Source organism: Ailuropoda melanoleuca, chromosome 17 (genome assembly GCF_002007445.2).
Source record: "Ailuropoda melanoleuca isolate Jingjing chromosome 17, ASM200744v2, whole genome shotgun sequence".
Lineage (NCBI taxonomy): Eukaryota > Metazoa > Chordata > Mammalia > Carnivora > Ursidae > Ailuropoda > Ailuropoda melanoleuca.
The window spans coordinates 12,233,793-12,254,174 of record NC_048234.1 but is presented as its reverse complement, the minus strand read 5'-3'; the positions used below and the strand labels follow the sequence as shown (position 1 = coordinate 12,254,174).

The 20,382-nt window shown below is 55.2% G+C and overlaps 1 protein-coding gene across 12 annotated transcripts in view; it reads right to left on the bottom strand.

The window, feature by feature from the left end:
* The window catches only part of PEMT (phosphatidylethanolamine N-methyltransferase), an 89,614-nt gene that overhangs the window by 59,177 nt on the left and 10,055 nt on the right, over positions 1 to 20,382 (bottom strand). For 2 of the 12 annotated variants that reach the window (XM_034646731.1, XM_034646723.1), the window contains exons 2-4: positions 17,209 to 17,282; positions 5,834 to 5,903; positions 5,621 to 5,728 (exon numbers count right to left, since the gene is read on the bottom strand). In XM_034646731.1, the coding sequence (XP_034502622.1) occupies positions 5,621 to 5,728; positions 5,834 to 5,903; positions 17,209 to 17,282 (252 nt within the window). Of the gene's footprint in view, positions 1 to 5,620; positions 5,729 to 5,833; positions 5,904 to 10,744; positions 10,872 to 16,506; positions 16,874 to 17,208; positions 17,283 to 20,382 lie in introns of those variants that run through there. The other 10 variants (XM_034646728.1, XM_034646730.1, XM_034646726.1 and 7 more) reach the window with 9 other exon arrangements.

Here is a 20,382-nt window from a genome sequence, read left to right as displayed (position 1 = left end):
GAAAAGCCTCAATTAGTCCCCCTGTAGCACCTGACCTTTTCACCATTTTAATTACGTGATTTCTAACAATGGAGACCACGCAGCTTTATTCCCTGGCTCCCGTGGGCTCACACAGTGCCTGGCACACAGAGGGTTCTTGGCCAATGAACATTCCTTATTTTGTTTGTTTTGTTTTGGGGCGGGGGGGCGCAAAGGGAGAAGGAGAGAGAATCTTAAGCAGGCTCCATGGTCCGCACGGAGCTCAACATAGGGCTTGATCTCAGGACCCCATGACCTGAGCTGAAATCAAGAGTCGGACGCTTAGGGGCGCCTGGGTGGCTCGGTCGGTTAAGCATCTGCCTTCAGCTGGGGTCATGATCCTGGGTCCTGGGATCGAGCCCCACATCAGGCTCCTCCACTGGGAGCCTGCTTCTTCTTCTCCCACTCCCCCTGCCTGTGTTCCCGCTCTCGCTGGCTGTCTCTCTGTCAAATAAATAAAATCTTAAAAAAAAAAAAAAAAAAAAGAGGGAGAGTCGGATGCTTAACCAATGGCATCCCAGGCACCCTCAATGAACATTTGCCGAATGAATGAATGAGTGAATGAATGAATGAATGAATGAGGCAAGGCTGTTCACAAGGAGCAGCAGAGCAAGACAGAAGAGGAGTGTGAGGCCCGGGGAGAACAGGGTTACGAGAAACTGTGAGGGTCACCAGCGTTGGTTTCCCCAAAGATCCGACAGGAGGACAGCAGAAGGCAACAAGCCTCGTTGAAGCTCTAGAAGCAGGATTCTAACAGAATGCAGGAGATCAAAACCGGCTGCGGGGACAGAGCGGGAGGGAAGGAGAGAGAGACGGGGCTGGGTGCTGGTGGGAAGGGGGTACCCCACATCCACGTGCTCGCTCTGACAGGTGGGCAGGCCCCTCCAGCCAACATTGTAGCTTCTTCAAAAAGCTACAGGCCAGGGAGGCAGAAGGCAGGCCCTGGAGCAACGGGAAGGCGCCAGTACAAGGCCAGACTCAGCCTGGGCCACTCTCCATGGCCTCACGCGTCATCACCAACCCCAGCCACTCCGCTCCCCTCAATTCCAGACTCCCAAGGTCTCCCCCCCAGAATCTCCCAGATGCGCGCAGAAGGGACCTCTTGTTCCCTCAGCCCCTCCATTGTCCCACTCGGCCAATTCTGCACCCAATTTTGATGTGTGGGTTTTGTCCCCACACACCCAGCCAATTCTCCGACACCAGCTGGGTGTCCCACAGTTCCACTCAGTTCTGACACTCTCTGCCCAGCTCACAGAACTCAGGGAACCTGCTTATTTGCTTGATTACCAGCTTATGACGAAGGATATTAAAGGCTAGGAATCATCACCCAGATGAAAAGTTGAGTAAGACGGGGGACGGGAAAGGGTGCAGAGCGCGCATGCTCTCTGGGCACGCCACGCTCTCCACATCTCCATGTGTCCACCAACCCAGACGCTCTCCCAATCCCATCCTTTTTTTTTTTTAAGTGGATTTTATTTATTTATTTCAGAGAGAGGAGGAGCACACTCAAAAGGAGCAGCAGCCAGAGGGAGAAGCCCACTCCCCGCCACGCAGGGAGCCCAAGCTAGATCCCAGGGCCCCGAGATCATGACCTGAGCGGAAGGCAGACGCCCAAATTACTGAGCCACCCAGGCGCCCCATCTCCGAACCTCATCCTTATGGGTTTCAAGGAGGCTGCATTACAGAGGCGACTCATTCAATCATTGGCCCTTGGCTACCGAACTCAACCTCCAGCTCCCCGCCCCTCCCCAATCACGTGGTTGGTTCCTCTGGCAACAAGCCCCGCCCCCGTCCTGAGGTGGGGGAGGGGCTAGTGTCACCTTATTAACATCACAAAAGGCACCTTGCAGGCACTCCGCACCTAGGAACTTTCAAGGGTTTGGGGAAATGTGTGCCAGATTGAAGACCAAATCCGTATTTCTTAGAAGTCACTGGGGTCCCAGCTGGAGCTGGCGGGCCTGCCCTCTCGGGCACTTCCCCACCAAACCACGGTAAATCCTGTAGGCTCTTCCGGCTTTCAAACTGTGCCCAGCATATGACCACTTCTAATACTTCCGCTCGTGCCACTCTGGTCCAAGCCACCACTGGGCCTCCAGCACCGGGACAGCCTCCTGCCCCGCCCTCACCCCCGCATCTGCTCTCCTCAGCCCACGGCAGCCTAGAAAACCTGAGTCAGATCAGGCCACTCGTTCCACGGCTCCCCGCTCAGAATCCCCCCCCCACACGTGCTCCCCGCGGCTACAAGGCCCTTACTGTTATGCCAGCCCCCTCTCTGACCTGCTGCCCTCCATTCTCCAGCCTGCGGGCCCTTCCTTGAAATCACCCAGGACTTTTGCACTTGTCGCTTCTTCTTCCCCAGATACCCTGAGGGCTCGCTGCCTCCCACGTGGGGGCAGGTTTCTGCTCAGAGCTCACCCTGCCCTGACCAGCTGCCCCCCTTCCCCTGCTTCACGGCCCCCCAACCCCATCCCGTGGTATGGTGGCATGTGAGTTCATTCAGTGTCCCCCTCCTAGAACGTCAGCTGCTTTAGAACCCAGGCACTGTGCCACACACACACACACACACACACACACACACACACACACACACACACCCCGGTGCCTGGCATGTGGTGGGCCATTGATAAGTAGCTGAAGAAATGAGCAAACCTCTTCGGGGCCTGGTTTCCAAAGGGGATAGTAACAGCCTTCGCCCTGCCCATCAACTAAAATGCCATGTGAAACTCACTCAGCACGAGGCAAGTTGCGCCCAGGACCAGCTCTCACGACCACTGAATCAATGTTCATGAGGCCACTGAACCAATGTTCATGAGGCGCTTTCACAGGTGCCCCCTGGCTAACTGGTCCCGGGCTGGGACCCGGTCCCCATGCACCGAGCCAGGCCAGGCCCACCCAGACCGGTTCTTCCTGCTTGGCCACGGCCGGGCCAGCAGCAGCCCACTAAACCACAGTGTGTATCCCTAAGGGCTCCCACTCTGAACCCGCTGAAGAGCTCTCCCTCCCACTGACGACCGCAGACTGTTCCAGTGAATAACTTTCTCAAAAGCAAAGCAAATCAAACACTGTAACAAAAGAAAAAAAAAGCCTCATGACAAACACAGATTATGAGCTGCCCGTCTCCCAAATCTTTTTTTTTTTTTTAAAGATTTTATTTATTTATTCAACAGAGACAGAGACAGCCAGCGAGAGAGGGAACACAAGCAGGGGGAGTGGGAGAGGAAGAAGCAGGCCCATAGCAGAGGAGCCTGACGTGGGGCTCGATCCCGCAACACCGGGATCACGCCCTGAGCCGAAGGCAGACGCCTAACCGCTGTGCCACTCAGGCGCCCCCCGTCTCCCAAATCTTAAGGACCCTGACCACGCGGCTGTGGGTCACGGCGTGACTTAGCATGAACTTGCAGGGGCGCTTGGGGGGCTCAGCCGGTTAAGCGCCTGCCTTCAGCTGGGGTCATGATCCCGGGGTCCTGGGATGGAGCCCGAATGGCACTGGGCTCCCTGCTTAGGGGGGAGCCTGCTTCTCCCCCTCCCTTTACCCCTCCCCCTGCTCGAGCACGTGGGGCTCACTCTCTCTCTCTCCCTCTCTCAAATAAACAAATAAAACCCTAAAACAAAAACAAACCAAACTTGCAAAAACACACCATTGGAAGGATTCGCAGGAAATAACGCAAGGGTCTTGTGCATAAAGAACTGTCCCGGGGACCCGCCGTGCACTGGGCAAGCCGAGCCCCCAGCGCTGGGAGACCAGCCGGGCCTGCAAGGCATGGACCATGGACAGGCGCGAGCACTGCACACTCCCAACAGATTGCCAGCCCTTCCAGCACGGACTCACAGCCTCTCTGGGGCCCTGCACCCACTTCCTGTGGCTGCTGTGGGCAATTTCCATGGACTAGGTGGTTTAGAACGATGGAATCCACACTCTCCCAGTTCTGGAGGCCAGAAGTCCAAAATCAGTGTCCCAGAAGTCCAAAATCAGTGTCCCTCGGCCAAATCAAGGTGCAGGCAGGGCCACGCTTCCCTTTCCTTCCCCCCAGCCCAGGCTCTAGGGGAGAATCCATCCCTCGCCTCTTCCAGCTTCTGGTGGGCACGGCCTTCCCTGGCTGGCGGCCATATCATCGCAGTCTCCACAGCCAGTGTCTCCTCCTCTCCCTCTGCCTCCCTCTTATAAGGACATGTGACTGCACTGAGGGCCCACCCCAATACTGCAGGACAATCTCCCCATCCTGAGATCCTTAACACCTGCAAAGCTCCCCTTTTTTGCCATATAAGGTAACTTTCATAGATTCCAAGAATGAGGACGTGGACATTCGTCTTTGGGGACCATTTTTCCAGCCTGCCACATACTCATTTTATGGGGGGTGGGGGTGGGGGCTTGTGCTGCAGGAGGAAGGGGTGNCTTGCTGGGAGGGCCAGCTCAGACATGGGGGGACAGTCCTATGTAGACTGAGGCGGGGGTCCAAGAATGGCGTTAGACAAAGAAGCCAGTTCTAACCTCTGTCCCTCAGAGCTCCTCCCTCTCCTCAGGTCCCCTCCAGCCAGAGGCCTGCACCAACCAGCTCGGGGTGGGTCCAGCGTGTTCAGGACAAGAGAGACGGCACATTCGGAATGGGGCCTCTTGGAGAAGAGCAGTCCCGCTCCCACCCCACTCCCACCCACCACCGATCTCCCCAGATAGAAAAAAGACGCTAACTCATAAACCAAATGAAAAACATGTCATGTTCCGCCCCTGGAACCAAGTGGTCACCCGAAATGAAAACAGTCCGGAACAGTGTGTTGCTAGGGCTGAGGCTGGCCTTCTTCTTCGGGCTACCCTCAAGGGTGATCACAGGACGTTCGCAGCTCTGCATCAGCAAACCCAAGCACAGGCACAGGACAGGAGCAGCCCTAGGGGCACCGATGCCACCCACTTCCACCCCTCCAGAAACCCCAAGAGCTTTCTCCACTTCCTGGTGCGGGAGGAGGCATCGCAGAGAACCTTGTTAGCCGGAGGGACTGTCCACCCTTCCCCCACCTTCTTCAGAGGGCTCGGGGCCCCCTTCCCACACAGCCTGGTCCCACGCCAGCTATCGGTCCTGAGTGTCCCCCGTACCCACAGAAGAGCTGCGTGCTGCTCTCTCTTCTGTGTTCGCGTCTTGCTAGCTCGTTCTTGCTCCCCGGTACACTCAGTCCAGTGCTGTGCAAACCATTTCGCCGGGAGCCTCGTTCAGGAAAAACTAATCACGTTTCTGGAGCGTATCGGAGGGGGTGGGGGTTCACAAGAAAGCCGCTTGACTGTGCAGCATGGCAGAAAAGGGAGCCCCTAAGCCGAGGCCATCTAATTTCAGTGACTAGAAGACTGAGATCGTCGAGGTGCACGTGGGCCACCACATCACAGGACAGCCCTGCTGGCCCATTCCAGCCCAGCAGCAGCCCGGGACTGTCGCTGCCAGCATGTTGTGGGATCCCCAGAATGAGGGGCTTCCCTGGCCAGCATCCGCTAACTGGGCTCTGACCTTGATGGGGAAACAGAAAGGATGATTCCGCACTACTGACACGGGGAGGGAAGAGCCATCCGTCTGTCCATCCGTGCAGCCAGCCCAGACAGTGCCGTGCTAAGGGCACTTACCACATTCCAGAAGAGCGGATTGAAAGTGATGGCAAGGACGGCAGCCACGAAGCAGGGATCCGAGGGGTCCACGTAGCCCAGCAGCCGGGTCATAACGCAGAGGTCTGCCTGCAGGGACAGAGCCAGCGTCAGCGGGTGACCCGCCCAGTCCCCAGTCGGCCCCCGCACCCGGACACGGAGTGCCAAGCCCCCAGAACTCAGAAACAAAGTTACCCTCTGGGAACACGCCGGAGTCTGGAGCACAAGCACGTCCAGCAAAGGTTACTGCAGTGTAATCGTAAAGCTGAAGATAAAAAGCGGAAACCCAATCAGCCGCGTCGTGCCCTGCCCAGAGGGTGGCCAAGCTAGCAGCATAGGAACACCGTGCGGGGAGGCTCGGCGAGGAAATCACCAGCGACCAGCACCCTGATGGGGCAGTGACCCCACCGGGACCAAGGTCTGGGTCACTAGGTGCTGTGACTGGGACCAAGCATGCAGAGGGTTTCGGAGACTCAACCGCCCTAGCAATCAGGTAAATGCAAACTAAAACAGCAGGAACGTTGCCTCCTCCCGCCAACCCTAACGATGGCCAGTCTTGAGTGCTGGGGAGGGTGTGAACCGAAAGGCCTGCTCCTACTTGTCAGGAAGGTCACTCCCAAGCGCCTGTCCCAGAGAAACTCATTTGAGTGTGCAAAGCGTGTGTGCCTGCAATGAAAAAGACGAGCGACGTGGCCGTCCATCTATGAAAGAATGGCTACCTAGAAGGGGGCCCATTCCTAAGGCAGCTAAGCTACAGAATTTAAACAAACTAGCCATATGTGCCAACTTGTGATACTCTTAAAAATGTCGAATGAACAGAGCAAGGAGCAGACTTCCCACAGCAGAAACACATATATACATTTTCAGAAACTAACACACTACACATTGTGCTAAGTGTTCTTTCTATGTTTGTGTTTAAAAAAGAGACTGGCGAGCGACATACCAGATTCATGCTACTTGCCCCATCTACGGCAGAGTTTCCTGCCCTCCACGGTCCCCTCTTGGGGCTGGAGCACTCCCTGTGGCGGGGCCGTCCCCTGCCCCCCTGGCTGTCACCCACTTGGGGCCAGTGGCACCAAAAATGTCTCCACACAAGGCCCCAATGTCCCCCAGGGGCAGCACAGAGACACCCTTCCTGTAGAGACAGTGGGAAAACTCTGGAAAGTCACTGAGCATGGAAGATGTGGCCTAGTGTGTCCTTCACATGTGTGGGGCTACTGTCCCAGCCAAGGGCAATCTTCACCTTGGAGGGACCAAGGGCAGAGCTAAGAATGAATGAGCCAACAAAGGCACTGCTATGTGCATGTGGATGAAATGGCTGAGGGACAGAGTGGCCACGTGAGCACACACGTGCTGACAAAGGGGGAACCACTCAGCAAACAGGGAAGAGTGACACTGGAAGTACAGCCTTGCCCTATGCTGACCTCAGCCTCTGGGTACCCTGTGGGGCCTGCCGACACCCACCAGGCAGGCAACCCCACACCCTGCCTTCCAGCCTCCTTCTCTTTTTTTTTTTTTTTAAGATTTTATTTATTTATTTGACATAGACAGCCAGCGAGAGAGGGAACACAAAGCAGGGTGAGTGGGAGAGGAAGAAGCAGGCCTCCAGCGGAGGACTGATATGGGGCTCGATCCCAGAACGCTGGGATCACGCCCTGAGCCGAAGGCAGACGCTTAACGACTGAGCCACCCAGGCGCCCCCAGGCCTCCTTCTTTTCTGATCCCAGGTCAGACCACCCCTGGAGACCCCCTGCCTTTTAGGCAGAGCAGTAGCAGCTCTCGGCTCTCGGGGTAAGCACCTCACAAAGCCTGGGGCCGTGACGGGAAATTCCAAGTTGCCCTGAAGAACACACCAGGAGAGGCTAAGCCACTCATGAAGGACCAAACAGCTGGATCAGGCCTCAAAACAGGCTGTCCACCCTGGAGGGAGAGGTCGCACCTCAGCCCCAAAGCCTCTAGAGCCTGGCACCAAACCAAACGATGTTCTGCCTTCTGTTTGAAAAGAAACATTTATTAAGCACCCGACCGCAAGGCCCATTGGGAGGCTGCGATGGGGCCGACTGGTGGAATAGGAGCCCCTGGGGGAGGGATGGAAGGAGCGCTGGCCTGGGGAGCCTCCAGACTGCTGCTCTGGTCCTGCTCGGCCACTTCCAGAGCGGTGCCTGCCTCACTGCCCCTGCTCCCAGTCCCCAGCTCAACCCTCAACACCCAGCCAAAGCCTGCCCACCATTGACACTTCCCCGCTCTCATGCAGGAGTCCAATCTGTCTGTTGAGCCCATTGTCCCCCCTGCCCTCAGGATGGGGCGCTCTAGCCCCAGCCAGCCTCCCATGCCTCACTTCCTGCCACTCTCTGGACCCAGGCCTCCTCACCTGTACTGGGCTCACCCATCCCAGCACTCACCAACAGGACAGGCGATGAATTCACCTGCATCCCCCTCACCGGCCGTCCTTCCTGCCCTGCCCTCTCACTCACACCAAACATCAGGCTCTAGGCCCTTTTACGGTGGCTCTGCTCTGAAATCCTCTCTCTCCCTCTGACACCTCCAGACGAACTCCTACTCACCCCTCAAGACCCAGCAGGAGCACCTCGTCTACCTTCCCCCATGGCTGTCCTTAGTGTACACCCTATTACGATTATTTGGTTATCTGTCCCTATCTCACACTCATCCCTCCAGGCGGGGTCCGTTTTTTCCTCCATCTTTGAGTCTTCCACCTGGCACAGAGTCAATGTTTGCTGAGTGAACGGTGGCCCTTGTTTCATCATCAGTAAAAAGCAGAGGCTAAAGGTACATCTCTGAAGGGCCCTCCAGCTCAGCTGCCCGTGCTCCTGGGACTCTGATCCCCTCCCTTCTGGCTTCAAACTGGAGGCAGGAAATTGCCCAAGCGGCCGCTGGGGAGATGCTGCAGGTGGGCAGACGGCAGCGGCCAGGAGATCCCTCCGCCTCTAAGGCCACAGACTCGCCAGCTGCCCAGACATTGTGCTTCACCAATATTTTTACGGCACCTTTTAGGCTGAGAAATCAAGCAGCGTTCACAAGCGTTGGCGGGAGGCGGGATGGCCAGACCAGGGACGGGATCGGGCTTTCTCGGGTCCTTAGAAACCCTGGGGCTGGGATCTCTTCAAGGCAGGTCAGTCCCTAGGGTGTACAGCTGAGTGTAGGGAGGAACACCAGGGGGCTACTAGCAGTCCCAAAGCCCTGCCCCCACCCCCAATTCCACTACCCATCATCCCCTCCAGATCCTACTTGCCCCCTTCAGCAACTGCATAAATCGGGCATCCTCACCAACCGTCCACCAGAAGCTGCCCAGAAAAGGCCCTCTAAGACCTAGGCTTGCCCTCTGAATCATCACATAGCGGAGCAGAGGGCCAGCACACCTGGAACGTGGAATATCCGCTCCCCCCCAAGAGCCTCCCACCAAGCCTATCCTCCCGTGGTCATCAGCATCCTCATTTTACCAACAGGCAAACAGAGTTATCTGCGGGCCTGATTCTCAAGCCTCCTCCCCCCACCCCGTGCCTGCCCTGTCCCGGGATCCCCAGTTCACCACTTTTGGCTGCGAGCTAGTGGCTGGCTAAGGTATGCACACCTTCCGGAGGATAAGAAATCCCAAATCCCAGGCAAAGCTGGCATGCCCTCAATGTTATCCCCCTGTCTCACAGGCTGACCCTGCACTGGGTGGACCACACCGGAGGAAAGAGGGTGAAGTGTGAGGTCCAGAGCAGGGACACATCCAGCTGGAGAGAGGGTGCAGAGGATGGCCAGAGGGTCACGGCTGGAAACCCTTCCCTGAGGACACCGAGCAGGAGAGAACTGGACCAACGGTTCAGCGACTCCCAGCCAGTGGCTGCCCGGGGAAGCAAGGTGGGGCGCTGGCTGGGAGGGACACAGGGCATTTCAGGGGGTGATGGAAGTATTCCCCATCTCAGCTGGAGCCTGGCTAGCCAGGAGCTTGCATGTTAGACCTTCCAACTGGACACAAGGTCTGTGCATTTCACTGTGTGTAAATGACACTTCCCCAGAGAGGAAGGTTTGCAAGGGCCTCAGCGCTGGGAACTGTGAACTGTGTCCCCTATTTCCCCACCAGCCGTTGGGGGAAACAGAATCCGCTGGAAATGCTGAAGGTGTTTTTAAGGATTCAAGTCAATGTCACTCTGAGCAATCCACTAGGGAGGCGACACTCTGGCGGGGGCGGGGGGTCTGAGGACCAAGACCCTCCTGCAAGAAACTTCCCAGTGCCAGAAAACAAGATCAAAGAGGCTTTATTTAAGGTTCACACACTTTGTCTTGACAAGCACTATGGCTATGCTGACTTTGCAGATAAGAAAGCCGAAGACTGAGCGAAACCCCCAGATCACGGGCAGAGGGGGCAGAGCCAGGCCACGGCCAGACCAGCCCTTCCGGATTCCTGACAGAAACTGGGCCTTTCTGTCAGGACTTAGAAATGAGACGGGGCAAACGAGCAGGAGAAATATGCTGCTTTCACCTTTGGTGGGAGCTGAGGGAAGGGAAACTGAGGCACTTACGGGTTAACAAGCTAACACCAGCCAAAGCTGGCAGCCAAACGACATCAAGCCGGCTCCCAACTAGGACTGAACTGGTTAAAACTAGAACCTCACCCCCCACCAGGTCCCAGTGCCCTTGGGTCAAACTGTCTCGGTGGGAGGAAAGTATCCAGTCACCTGGGTCACCTTGAGAGTGGGGGATCTGCGTTGCCTGGAGAAGGGCCTGCCTGGCAGGAAAGAATGACTAATGGTCCGCAGTGGTATTCCTCCAGAGACCTGAACGTCCAAAATCCTCACTGTTGTCACCTCCCAAAACTCACCTGAAAGGGCGGACCTCCCTCCTAAAAGTGGATCAGCCGAAAGGGACAAAAAACCCGGGCCCCACCTGAGCAGATCAGAAGGGTCCCGGATCCCAGGTCCCTCGGTCACCCCTGCACCCCCGTGGGCTGCCTTGATTAAGGGGAGGGCCCTCCCCCACCCCAACCTTATTAAAGCAACAAAAGTCCTGGCTTTCTCTCCGGGTAATTCTAAGAATGGAATCCCGCTCCAAGGTCACAGACCGCAGAGCTCTGTGTTTGAAAAGAGGACAGGCGCTACCTACCGAAACCAGGGATAATTCCACTGAGGTCACCGATGAATGGGCTCGGCTGCTGAAACCCTACGAGTTGGTAAGGAAGCGGCTCATAGCAATTCCACTTCACTGCAGGCTTTGAGGACACTTCAGGGGATGATTTGCTGTGGGTCAACAGCACCCAGGGTCACATTGTGACATCCAAACAAACAGCAGGGGCCCAGAGAGTCAAAGTCACATCGATCGCAAGTGGCATCCACACACCACATACCGCAAAGGGCAGGAGGAACGGGGCGAGAGTGGGGGCCGGAGGGGAGGGGGTCCTCCAGCACGACTCATCACTGCAAAATATGTCTTCTGCCTTTCCCAGGGGACCCCCAAGTGCCCCTGGCTTTCTCAGCTGAATCAGGCAATACTGATTGGGCAACTTTTGGTCAGAGCTCTGTGACTGACACAAGCCACAGACACAAGAATGAACGTGCCGGAGTCCTTCTCCTCAGAGTTTTAGACTAAGGCAGTCCCCCAGCCTCATTTTTTCTACTCTGCATGGGGGGAGGGGGGCATCTGGCTCAGAGGAAGGTCTCTGGGCAGCTCACAGTCTGAGCTGGGGTCGGATCACCCCCACCACAGGCAGGCCTTCTCTGACCAGTCTCAGCCCAGGGTGTCCCTCTGATGAAGCAGGGGTGATGAGACCACATCCCTCCCGCCCCCAAGCTGACGTTCTGGACAGAGGGGAGAACAGGCACTAAAGTACAAGGTGCAGAGGGTGCTTCCAGGGCTGAGGCTGTTCTGTCCCCTCCCTCTGTTTGCTTAAAGCTAACTAGCCAGAGCAGACAGACATCTCGCCTCTTTCTGGAGGGCCCCTCTGGGAATACACTCATCTTAAGGAAAAGGCAGAGAGAGGGCACGGATCCAAGGACTGTCGCCTCCACGCTGCGATCTGAGGGCACGCAAGCCCTGGAAACTCTCAAGACAGGAGGTTTGCTAGCATATCACAATGCAATGGTGGTCAGCCACAGACAATTTCTGGAACACCGTTGCTTTCGAGGGTACCTAAATCCCACAAGAAGTGGCCAGCAGCTGCTCCAATTCCCCAAATCTGTAACTCCTTTCGCAAAAGGGGAAGGGGGTCATCACTCTTCCTTCATTCTACCCCAGCAGGTGCAAAAAGGCTCGGGGAGCTCGGGAGCACCCTCATCAGTGGGGCCAAAGCGAGCCCCTTCCTGGGAGTGGCACCCACAGGCGGTCTTGTGCTTCTCAAGGCCCCCATCTCCTCCGCCTTGGGTCCCCTCTCTCACCTCCCCTGCCTGATGGTAAGCTGCAGACCCCTTTTCTTTACACTCACCCTCGAGGGCCCAGGACACACCCTGCTCGGGTGATGCTACCATGTACATGTATTTGAATACATGTTATATATTAAAAGCAGTAACAATAAGCCAGCTGACCTTCCCTGGGAAGTTACCAGACACCGAGCCCTGGCTTTAATGAGGCAGAGCAGAGTGCAGGGCGTACCCCAGCCTAGTCCGGCTGGAAGGGAAATTTTAACAAATCTTGAACTGAATGAAAATGAAAATACAATGTATCAGAAATTGTGGGATGCAGGGCTAAGAGGTAAGAGTTATACTAATGAAGAAGAAAAGGCTCAAAACAGTAAGATAAGCTTCGCCCCTAAGAAATTAGGGAAAGAGAAGTAAATTAAACCCAAAGCAAGCAGAAGGAAAAAATAAAAGCAAAAATCAATCAAACTGAAAGCAGGAAAACAGAGGAGGGGGAATCAAATCCAAAACGTGTTCTTTGGATAAAAAATTAAAATAGATAAACCTCTAGCCATACCAACCAAGGGAAAAAGAAGACACAGATTGCTAATACCAAGAATGAAAGGGGGGGGCCTCCCCACTGACCTCACAAACATTACAGGGGTAATAAAGGAGCTTATGACCACAAGCCAACAACTCGGATGAAATGGTCCAATCATGGAAAGACATACGCTAACAAAATTCACTCGACATATAGTCCTATATCTATTTTTAAAAAATGAATTCACAGTTAAAAATCTTCCAAAACAGAAAGCTCCAGGCCCTGAAGATTTCACTGGATGAATTTACCAACATTTAAGAAAGAAAAGACACCAATTCCACACAATCTTTCCCAGAACACAGAATAGGAGAGAATCCTTCCTAATTCGCACAAAGAGGTAAGCATTACCTTAATACCAAAACCAGACAAAGAGACAACAAGAAAACTACAAACTCTATTCCTCATGAGTATAGCCACCCAAATCCTCAACAACAACGACAACATAAAAAAGCAAAGCAAACCTAGCAATACATACAAAGGACAACGCCTCAGAATCCTGCGTTGCCCCAGGAATGCAAGGCTGGTTCAACCATCAACACATCAAAGTCATTCAACACATTAACAGCCAAATAAGGAAAAACCACGTGATCATCTGAACAGAAGCAGAAGAAACTTGAGATTCTAGGAGGTTCAGTGACTTGCCCACGGTTACAACGAGGGGCAGAGGAAAGCCCCTACCCTGCTGTCTTGACTCCGAGCCAAAATACCAAAGATAAAAATTAGGTCCTTGAGAACTTCCCAAAATCAGTCATCCAATCAAATGGACTGATATTTATTCTAACAACGTAATAGCTTCCAAAGATTTTTCAAAACAATCTGTATAGCAGGCAAACATCTTCCCCCTGAAAGGCAGTAAAGACCTCCCACGTCTGCCACTGGGATTTTGCTCCTAAGGGTTTAGTGAGGCTCCCATAGCACATGGGAACCGTGCAACTCAACAGGCCTGTCCCCCATGTTGGCCTCGAAGCTTTCTGAATACAGGGGCTTTGCCTTCTGAAGATCACCCTTCGGTGGGCTACCCTTGACAATCTGTAAAGCTCCTCCACACCCTTATCTCATCCTGGTCTTCCTTCTAAGCCCTGTTTACGATCCCCGATCTACGGATCAGAAAATGAAGGGCACCTCTTGAGACCTACACGAACTGAAACCACCCATCTGCTCATGAGAACAGGTGAGTCCATATGGGAAAGGGCATGAAAGGGGCCCATGCGACTATGCCCCGCCAGACTGGGTTCTCCAAGAAGCCAGCACCCCTAGGCTCCACTGGAGCCGGAACCACCTTCTGAGTCCTCGAGGCAAACTGCCAGTCCCTGCTGCCATCCAGCCACCAGCCAGCTTGCTTCATGCCCCTGGCAGGCCGAGGGGCAAGGCTTTGGAAACCCTTTGCAGGGAGGGCAAAAGGGCTACAAAAGGCCATTGTCAGCGAGGCCACAGTGGGTACACTCCTCATCCCAAAGGGTGATTTTTTGTTTTAATTAAAAACAAAACCAAAATTCCGTATCAGCTGGAACAGACGCAGAAAATAGCTGGTGAAGGGCATTGTACCCAAGGGCTGCGCTGTTCAGAATATAGTCTTAAAAGTAATTCCTGGGGCACCTGAGTGGCAGTTCGTTGAGCATGTGACTCTTGATTTCAGGTCAGCTCATGATCTCAGGGTCATGGGATCGAGCCCCATGTGGGGCTCCGTGCTCAGCGGGGAGAGTCTGCTGGAGATATTCTCTCCCTCTCCCTCTGCCCCTGTCCCTGCTCCTGTGTGCTCTCTCTCTCTCTCTCTGGAATAAATAAATAAATCCTAAAAAAAAAAAAAAAAAGTAACGTTACCGATTTCTTTTTACTTTTTAAAATGTGGCTACTGGAGAAGTTTAAATGATAAATGGGACACACAGCATTCCTATCAGATGGTGCTGGACGAGCAGGCTGAGATCTTGCAGCTCAGTTGCCCGTGGAGTAAAAAGAAACCTTGGTGCTCACTTGGGCCAGGGACTGACTGGCATCTTTTAAAACCAGAGATTTTGACTGGAGACAGAGGAGAACGACCACGACAAATACATGATAATGTTGTGTTGGTGTTGGTGTTGTCAGTGAACTAGGGTCAACCTGACTTGTCCCCAGAAGCTCTCCCAGTTCTCCCCATCACACTCTGGAGTAAGGGAGAGAGCAGAAAAGTCCATCCCACACACACCCAGTTAACCTTCCCCTCCCCATGGCTGATTCTCACTCCTGCTGGTAGGCCTAGAACTACAGGCCTTGCTCAGATGACCCGGCAGTACCCTAACACTCCACTGGGCCTGTGCTGGGCCCAATGCCCCCTTGCATTGCAGCCTCTGATTCGAAGACGTCCCACCGCAAGTTAATGTGACCTACCCTTCCGCATGGAGTCATTCATCCAGGAAGCATCCACCCCCTAAGCCAGGCATTCCAAGTGCCCCTTTTCATCTGAGATTTGCTCTGGTAGAAAACACGAAAATCTTTGGGCGCCTGGGTGGCGCAGTCTTTAAGTGTCTGCCTTCGGCTCAGGGTGTGATCCCGGCGTTCTGGGATCAAGCCCCACATCGGGCTCCTCCGCTGGGAGCCTGTTTCTTCCTCTCCCACTCCCCCTGCTTGTGTTCCCTCTCTCGATGGCTGTCTCTCTCTGTCACATAAATAAATAAAATCTTAAAACAAAAACAAAACACGAAAAGTCTCATCACTGACCATGTGGGGCCAGAGATTTTCTAATGGCCATTCGCAGTTCGAGCTTCTAAGGATTCCATGGGATACCATCATCCTCATGAGCGAGGCTGTTCTTCCTCCCTTCTGCTTCCCACTTATCAATGTCAACTCATCCTGCACCCTCTCAGGGTCAGATGCTAGCCTTCTCTTTGTTCCTTGGACAAGTACTCCCCCCTTGAAGGCCTTTGCCCTGTCCCCGCTGACCAGAGCTTATCACACTGGGTCTCAGGCCACGGGACACCTCCTCACAGATACAGGGATTTCAACCCCACCTCTCTCCCAGCTACTCTCTAAAACATTGACCAGTTTTATCCCCTTCAGAGAATGTTCTATGTTCCCAGGCTTATTGTCTCAAAGACTGGCTGTGATCAGTGAATGAATAAAGGGGGAGCATGTTCTAGATTAAAGAAAGGCCGCTCCAGGCAGAGATGGAGCTCCCAGGCTCCACGAAGAGTGGCTGACTGATGAAAAAGGTGGAAAGGTGGAAAAAAGGAAGCTTTGACAGAAGGGAGAATGCAGGAGAGGAACAGCCATTGCAAGGGGGAGCCTGGACAGAGGGACACCAGGAAAAGACAAACTCTCTGGCCTATGACTTTGCAAAGGGGCTGCGGCCCCACGCAGCCGGGTTCTCCAGCCACCAGGGCCCGTCCCACCTCATCCTGGCACAATGCTTCGAGGTGGTCAACTCTCTTCCACACATCTACCCGGGAAGGAGGGATGGTGTGCAGACAACTCAGGCCAGGGGGAGGGCGCAAACCTTTCTCTGGCCTTCTCTGCAGAGCTGGCCTCGGGCCCGGGTAGGGGGACGGAACTGCGGCAGGGGCCTCCCAGTTCCCACGCATCCACATGGGGCCACCACGCACACTCCCAAACACACCTGCTCGGCCTCCTTCACACGCATGCACGCCCAGTTCCAGTCCCGCACACTCCCACTCAGAACACACACTCGCGGAGCAACTCTGACCACACCATCCCAGAGGCGCACACACATGCACACACACACACAGGAACCCTTTCTCTGACACACACAATCCCTCTCTTACACGCACACGCGCGCGCCCCGCCCCCGAACACGCAGCCCCGCCCCACCACGCCCCGCCCCTGTTGCCTGGCAACAGGGGCCCCGCCCACCGGGCGTTGGTGGCGGCGGCCACCGGCGGGAAGACCCACCCGGCCGCAGGAGCCCTCTCCCTGCCTCCGCAGCCAGGCGGCCCGGTGCGTACCTGCCTAAAGTCGACATTGCCGAGGCCGCCGCAGCAGTCGGGCCCCGCCACAGAGCTGCTCATTGGCTCGGCTCCGGGCCGCCAAGTCCCCTGGGCCGGGCCACCTCTAGAGGGCCTCCGCCGGGGCCTCGCGGCCGCCGACTCATCCCCCAAAGCTGCCCTGTCGTACCGGGAAGCTGTGCCGCACGGGGCGCTTTCCCTGTGACCCCAAGCTCTCTCGGCCTTCTGGGAAATGTAGTTCCCCGTCCCCGCGAGGCGCGGCTGTCCTGGAGCTCGCCAGGGCATCTCGAGGAGCCGAGAGCTACCAGCCCCAGGGTCGTACGCGCCGTGACCGCCAGTTCCGAGGTGGCTCTCCCCTAGACCCTTCCGTCCTCGGCTCCCGCACCCGGCCCGCCAACTGACCTGGCCTCCCTGTGCCTGGCTGACGGCGGGGCTCGGAGCCGGCGGCTGCGGGTCCTAGGTATAAGTAGCTTCCTGCGCAGCCCCGTGCGGACTTGGACTTTGGCCCAGGCTCGGGGTCCCGCGCCCCGCTCTGAGATTTGCTTTCGCCCAGAGGCGGTGCAGGCCGAGCACACCCTGTAGCCTCCTGCAGAGGCTACTCCTCGGGACCCTGGGCCCCCGCCCCCACGGCCTCCCTATTCTTTGGCTCGGCCAGAGACACCTCCTCCACTCCTTTGTTCATTCATTCTCTGGTTCACTCACCGGGTACTTGCTGAACTCGTCTGTGTGCTGCGGGTACAGTAGGGAACAACACAGGTCCCTGCCCTCACTGTCTCCTAACAGAAGAAACAAAACATGAAGAAAGGATTATAACCTGGAGAAGTACTGTGATGGAAAGAAACTGGGGGTGAGGTCAGATGATAAGAAGCCAAAGCGCCTTAGGATCCCTTGCGGGAGGCCAGAGCACAGGAGAAGGTGCAAGACGTGTGAAGTGTAGGGGCAGGACAGATTCGGAAGAGACAGCATGTGTGCAAAGGCCAGGAGACAAGGCAGAATTAGGGGTACTTCAGGAATCCAGAAAGGGCTGATGATCTGTGGGGTAGTGGCGGAGGAGAGAGTGGCAGGGACGTTTAGGAAAGCAGGTGAGATTTTAGATGGCCAGGTCCAAGAGATCCCCTTTTGCAGCCAGGTGTTAATTTATATGGGGAAACAGACTCAGAATCCCAGATTTGTGCAGTCTCCCACCCAGCTGCGAGCCCAGGCAGGACTTTTCCAAGGCCAGCTGCTTCCTGCTTCAGGTGGCCTGCTGCTCGCTTCCTCGAGCTTAGCCCTAAGCATTTGCTGAGCAGCCACTCCGTGCTTGTCCCCGCACTGACCGCTTGACAGCCCCAACCTTTACGACAGCCTTAGGATGGGGCAGGCCCACCAAGGACACAGGGAGGACAGGAAGGACGAAGGACGCTGGCTTCGGAGCACGCACCAAGTCTGCGACTATGGGCAAATTTCAGTCTTCCTCGAAAGTAAAAGGGAAGGGTGGCTCAGTCCCTTAACCATCTGCCTTCAGCTCAGGTCCCGATCCCAGGGTCCTGGGATGGAGTTCCACATCCCCAGACTCAGTGGGGAGTCTGCTTCTCCCTCTCCCTCTGCTGCTCCCCCTGCTTGTGCTCCCTGTCAAATAAATAACTGAAATCTTAAAAAATAATAATAATAGGGGGCTCCTGGGTAGCGCAGGCGTTGGGCGTCTGCCTTCGGCTCAGGGCGTGATCCCAGCGTACTGGGATCGAGTCCCACATCGGGCTCCTCTGCTGGGAGCCTGCTTCTTCCTCTCCCACTCACCTGCTGCGTTCCCTCTCTCACTGGCTGTCTCTCTGTCACATAAATAAATAAAATCTTTAAAATAATAATAATAATAATAATAATAAAAGGGAAATACACGTTGGTAAAACTCAGTACCTGTGATCTGCCCCACGTGAAGTAATTACCACTGGCCACAACAGGGCTGAGAACACAACAGGTGCTCAGAAGTTGGTTTGCCTGCAGGCCACCGTCGCCAAGAGTCAGGAATGCTCCCCTCCTCAGGGTGTCCAGGCACAGCCTGACGGACCCAGAGTCAATTTTGGGGAACCCGCCCAGGCAGAGTGCTCCCAAGGGCACTCCCGCTTCCCCCACCCCATGTCTGCTTTCCTGAAGCCCCAATTTTCTCCTGACCTACCTGGCCACTCCCAATGTTTTTTTAAGCCAGAAAAATTAGTTTGTGTGTTGTTTGGTTTATCTGGGAACAAAGAAAGGTAAACATCAGAGGTCACACCAGAGCTGATGCAACTAGAGGAATCCACTCCTCCAGCCCGAATCCAGCCCCTGCCCCTTTCCGTGGAAAGAAAACACCCAGACCTGGAGAAGGCCGACCGCAGCTTCAGATGTGATGGGAGCGGTTCCCATCAAAACCTCCTGCCCCCGATAGTTTGGGGCAGAAGTCTCTGCTGGGCCGTTTGAAAACTCCCAGGTCTGAGACCTTGCAGAAATCATCCAGGCCAACCTCTCGTGCTGGAATAGTCCTTTTTCAGCATCCCTAGCAAGTAGACAAGTCCCTTGTGTTTACATGCCTCGAGTGATGGGAGGCTCACCACTTCTTGAGGTAGCCTGCTCCAGTGTTGGGCAGGGTGTTTATTCATGGAACAGACCCAAAGCCACCCTTCCTGAAGATTAACAAGTACAGCTTCTTTCTCCCCTCAGGGTTATCTCTCTTTCCCCCTTGATTATTCTTCAGATGATGCGAAGCCATTATCAAAGACTCTCTCCCAGGTGGCTCCGGGGCAAACATTCACTGATGACCTCTCTGGACAGGAGTTTAACACTTGCTACGAAGGGATCAAAAGTAAAACCCATTTCTTCAAGGCCTTCCCCTGCCTCTCCCCCAGCCTCCACGGGCATGGGATATGGCTGCCTGGCNCACGGGCGTGGGATATGGCTGCCTGGCTCCCAGCAAATCACTAAAATGGGCTTTTATTACAAAAATTAGCATTTGCTTATTGGGTGGCTTTGGATAAAACCTAAACCTTCCCCTACTCTGAATCCATTTACTGCTCATAAAATAGGCATAATAGTATCTTGAGCAAAGCCGAAATAAGGATTAGAGTTAGCAACATGCACAAAAGTGCCCAGCACACCGTGGGTTCTCAATAAATGTTCGTCTCCCTCTCTTGTACATAACTGAGACTCAGTACACTCATAACGCTCGTGGGCACCCGGGGGTCTAGGGCCAGCCCAGCTCAGGGGCCCACTGAGTTCCTGGGAAGAGAGCGGGTGAGAAGCCAGCATGAGCAGACAGCTTAGGCTGGGCAGGGGTGGGGGGTGGCGGGCATTGTGCAGGGAGCGGGGGCAGGGAGCGGGGGCAGGCTGCTCAGCATGCAAGGCGGATCAGAAACCACATTATCAGGAGTTCTTCAAAACCAGGAGGGTAAGGAGGGGTTGCAGCCACAATGCCCAGTGCCTCCCTCCTATATTCAGGCCCCACTGCCCCCACTCGGCCCAAGCAGGGTCCAGGAACAGGAAAGAGGCAGGTTCAGCAGGAGCTGTGCACGGAGCTGGGGCAGTGCTGTGGATCTGGAGAAAACCCTCCCTTCCTCCCCAGACTCGGGAAGGAGCCTCTCCCTCCGTGATCTCCTGCTGCTGGGAAGAGGGCTCAGGGGTAGACTCACCTGAATCCAGCCATTTAAGGCCCTGGCATTCAGCAAGGAGTGGGCACTAGCCAAGCCTCCCTGACCCCGGTCCCCAGAGCAGCCAACCGCTGTCTTCCTGCTGGCCTCTTTGCTGTTCCTGGAACACCCCTGGCACACCCTCACCTCAGGGCCTTTGTACACACGCTGCCTGGAATGCTCTTCCCTCCAAAGTACTCGCAGCTCCCTCCCTCACCTCCTTCGGGTCCAGTATGACCTT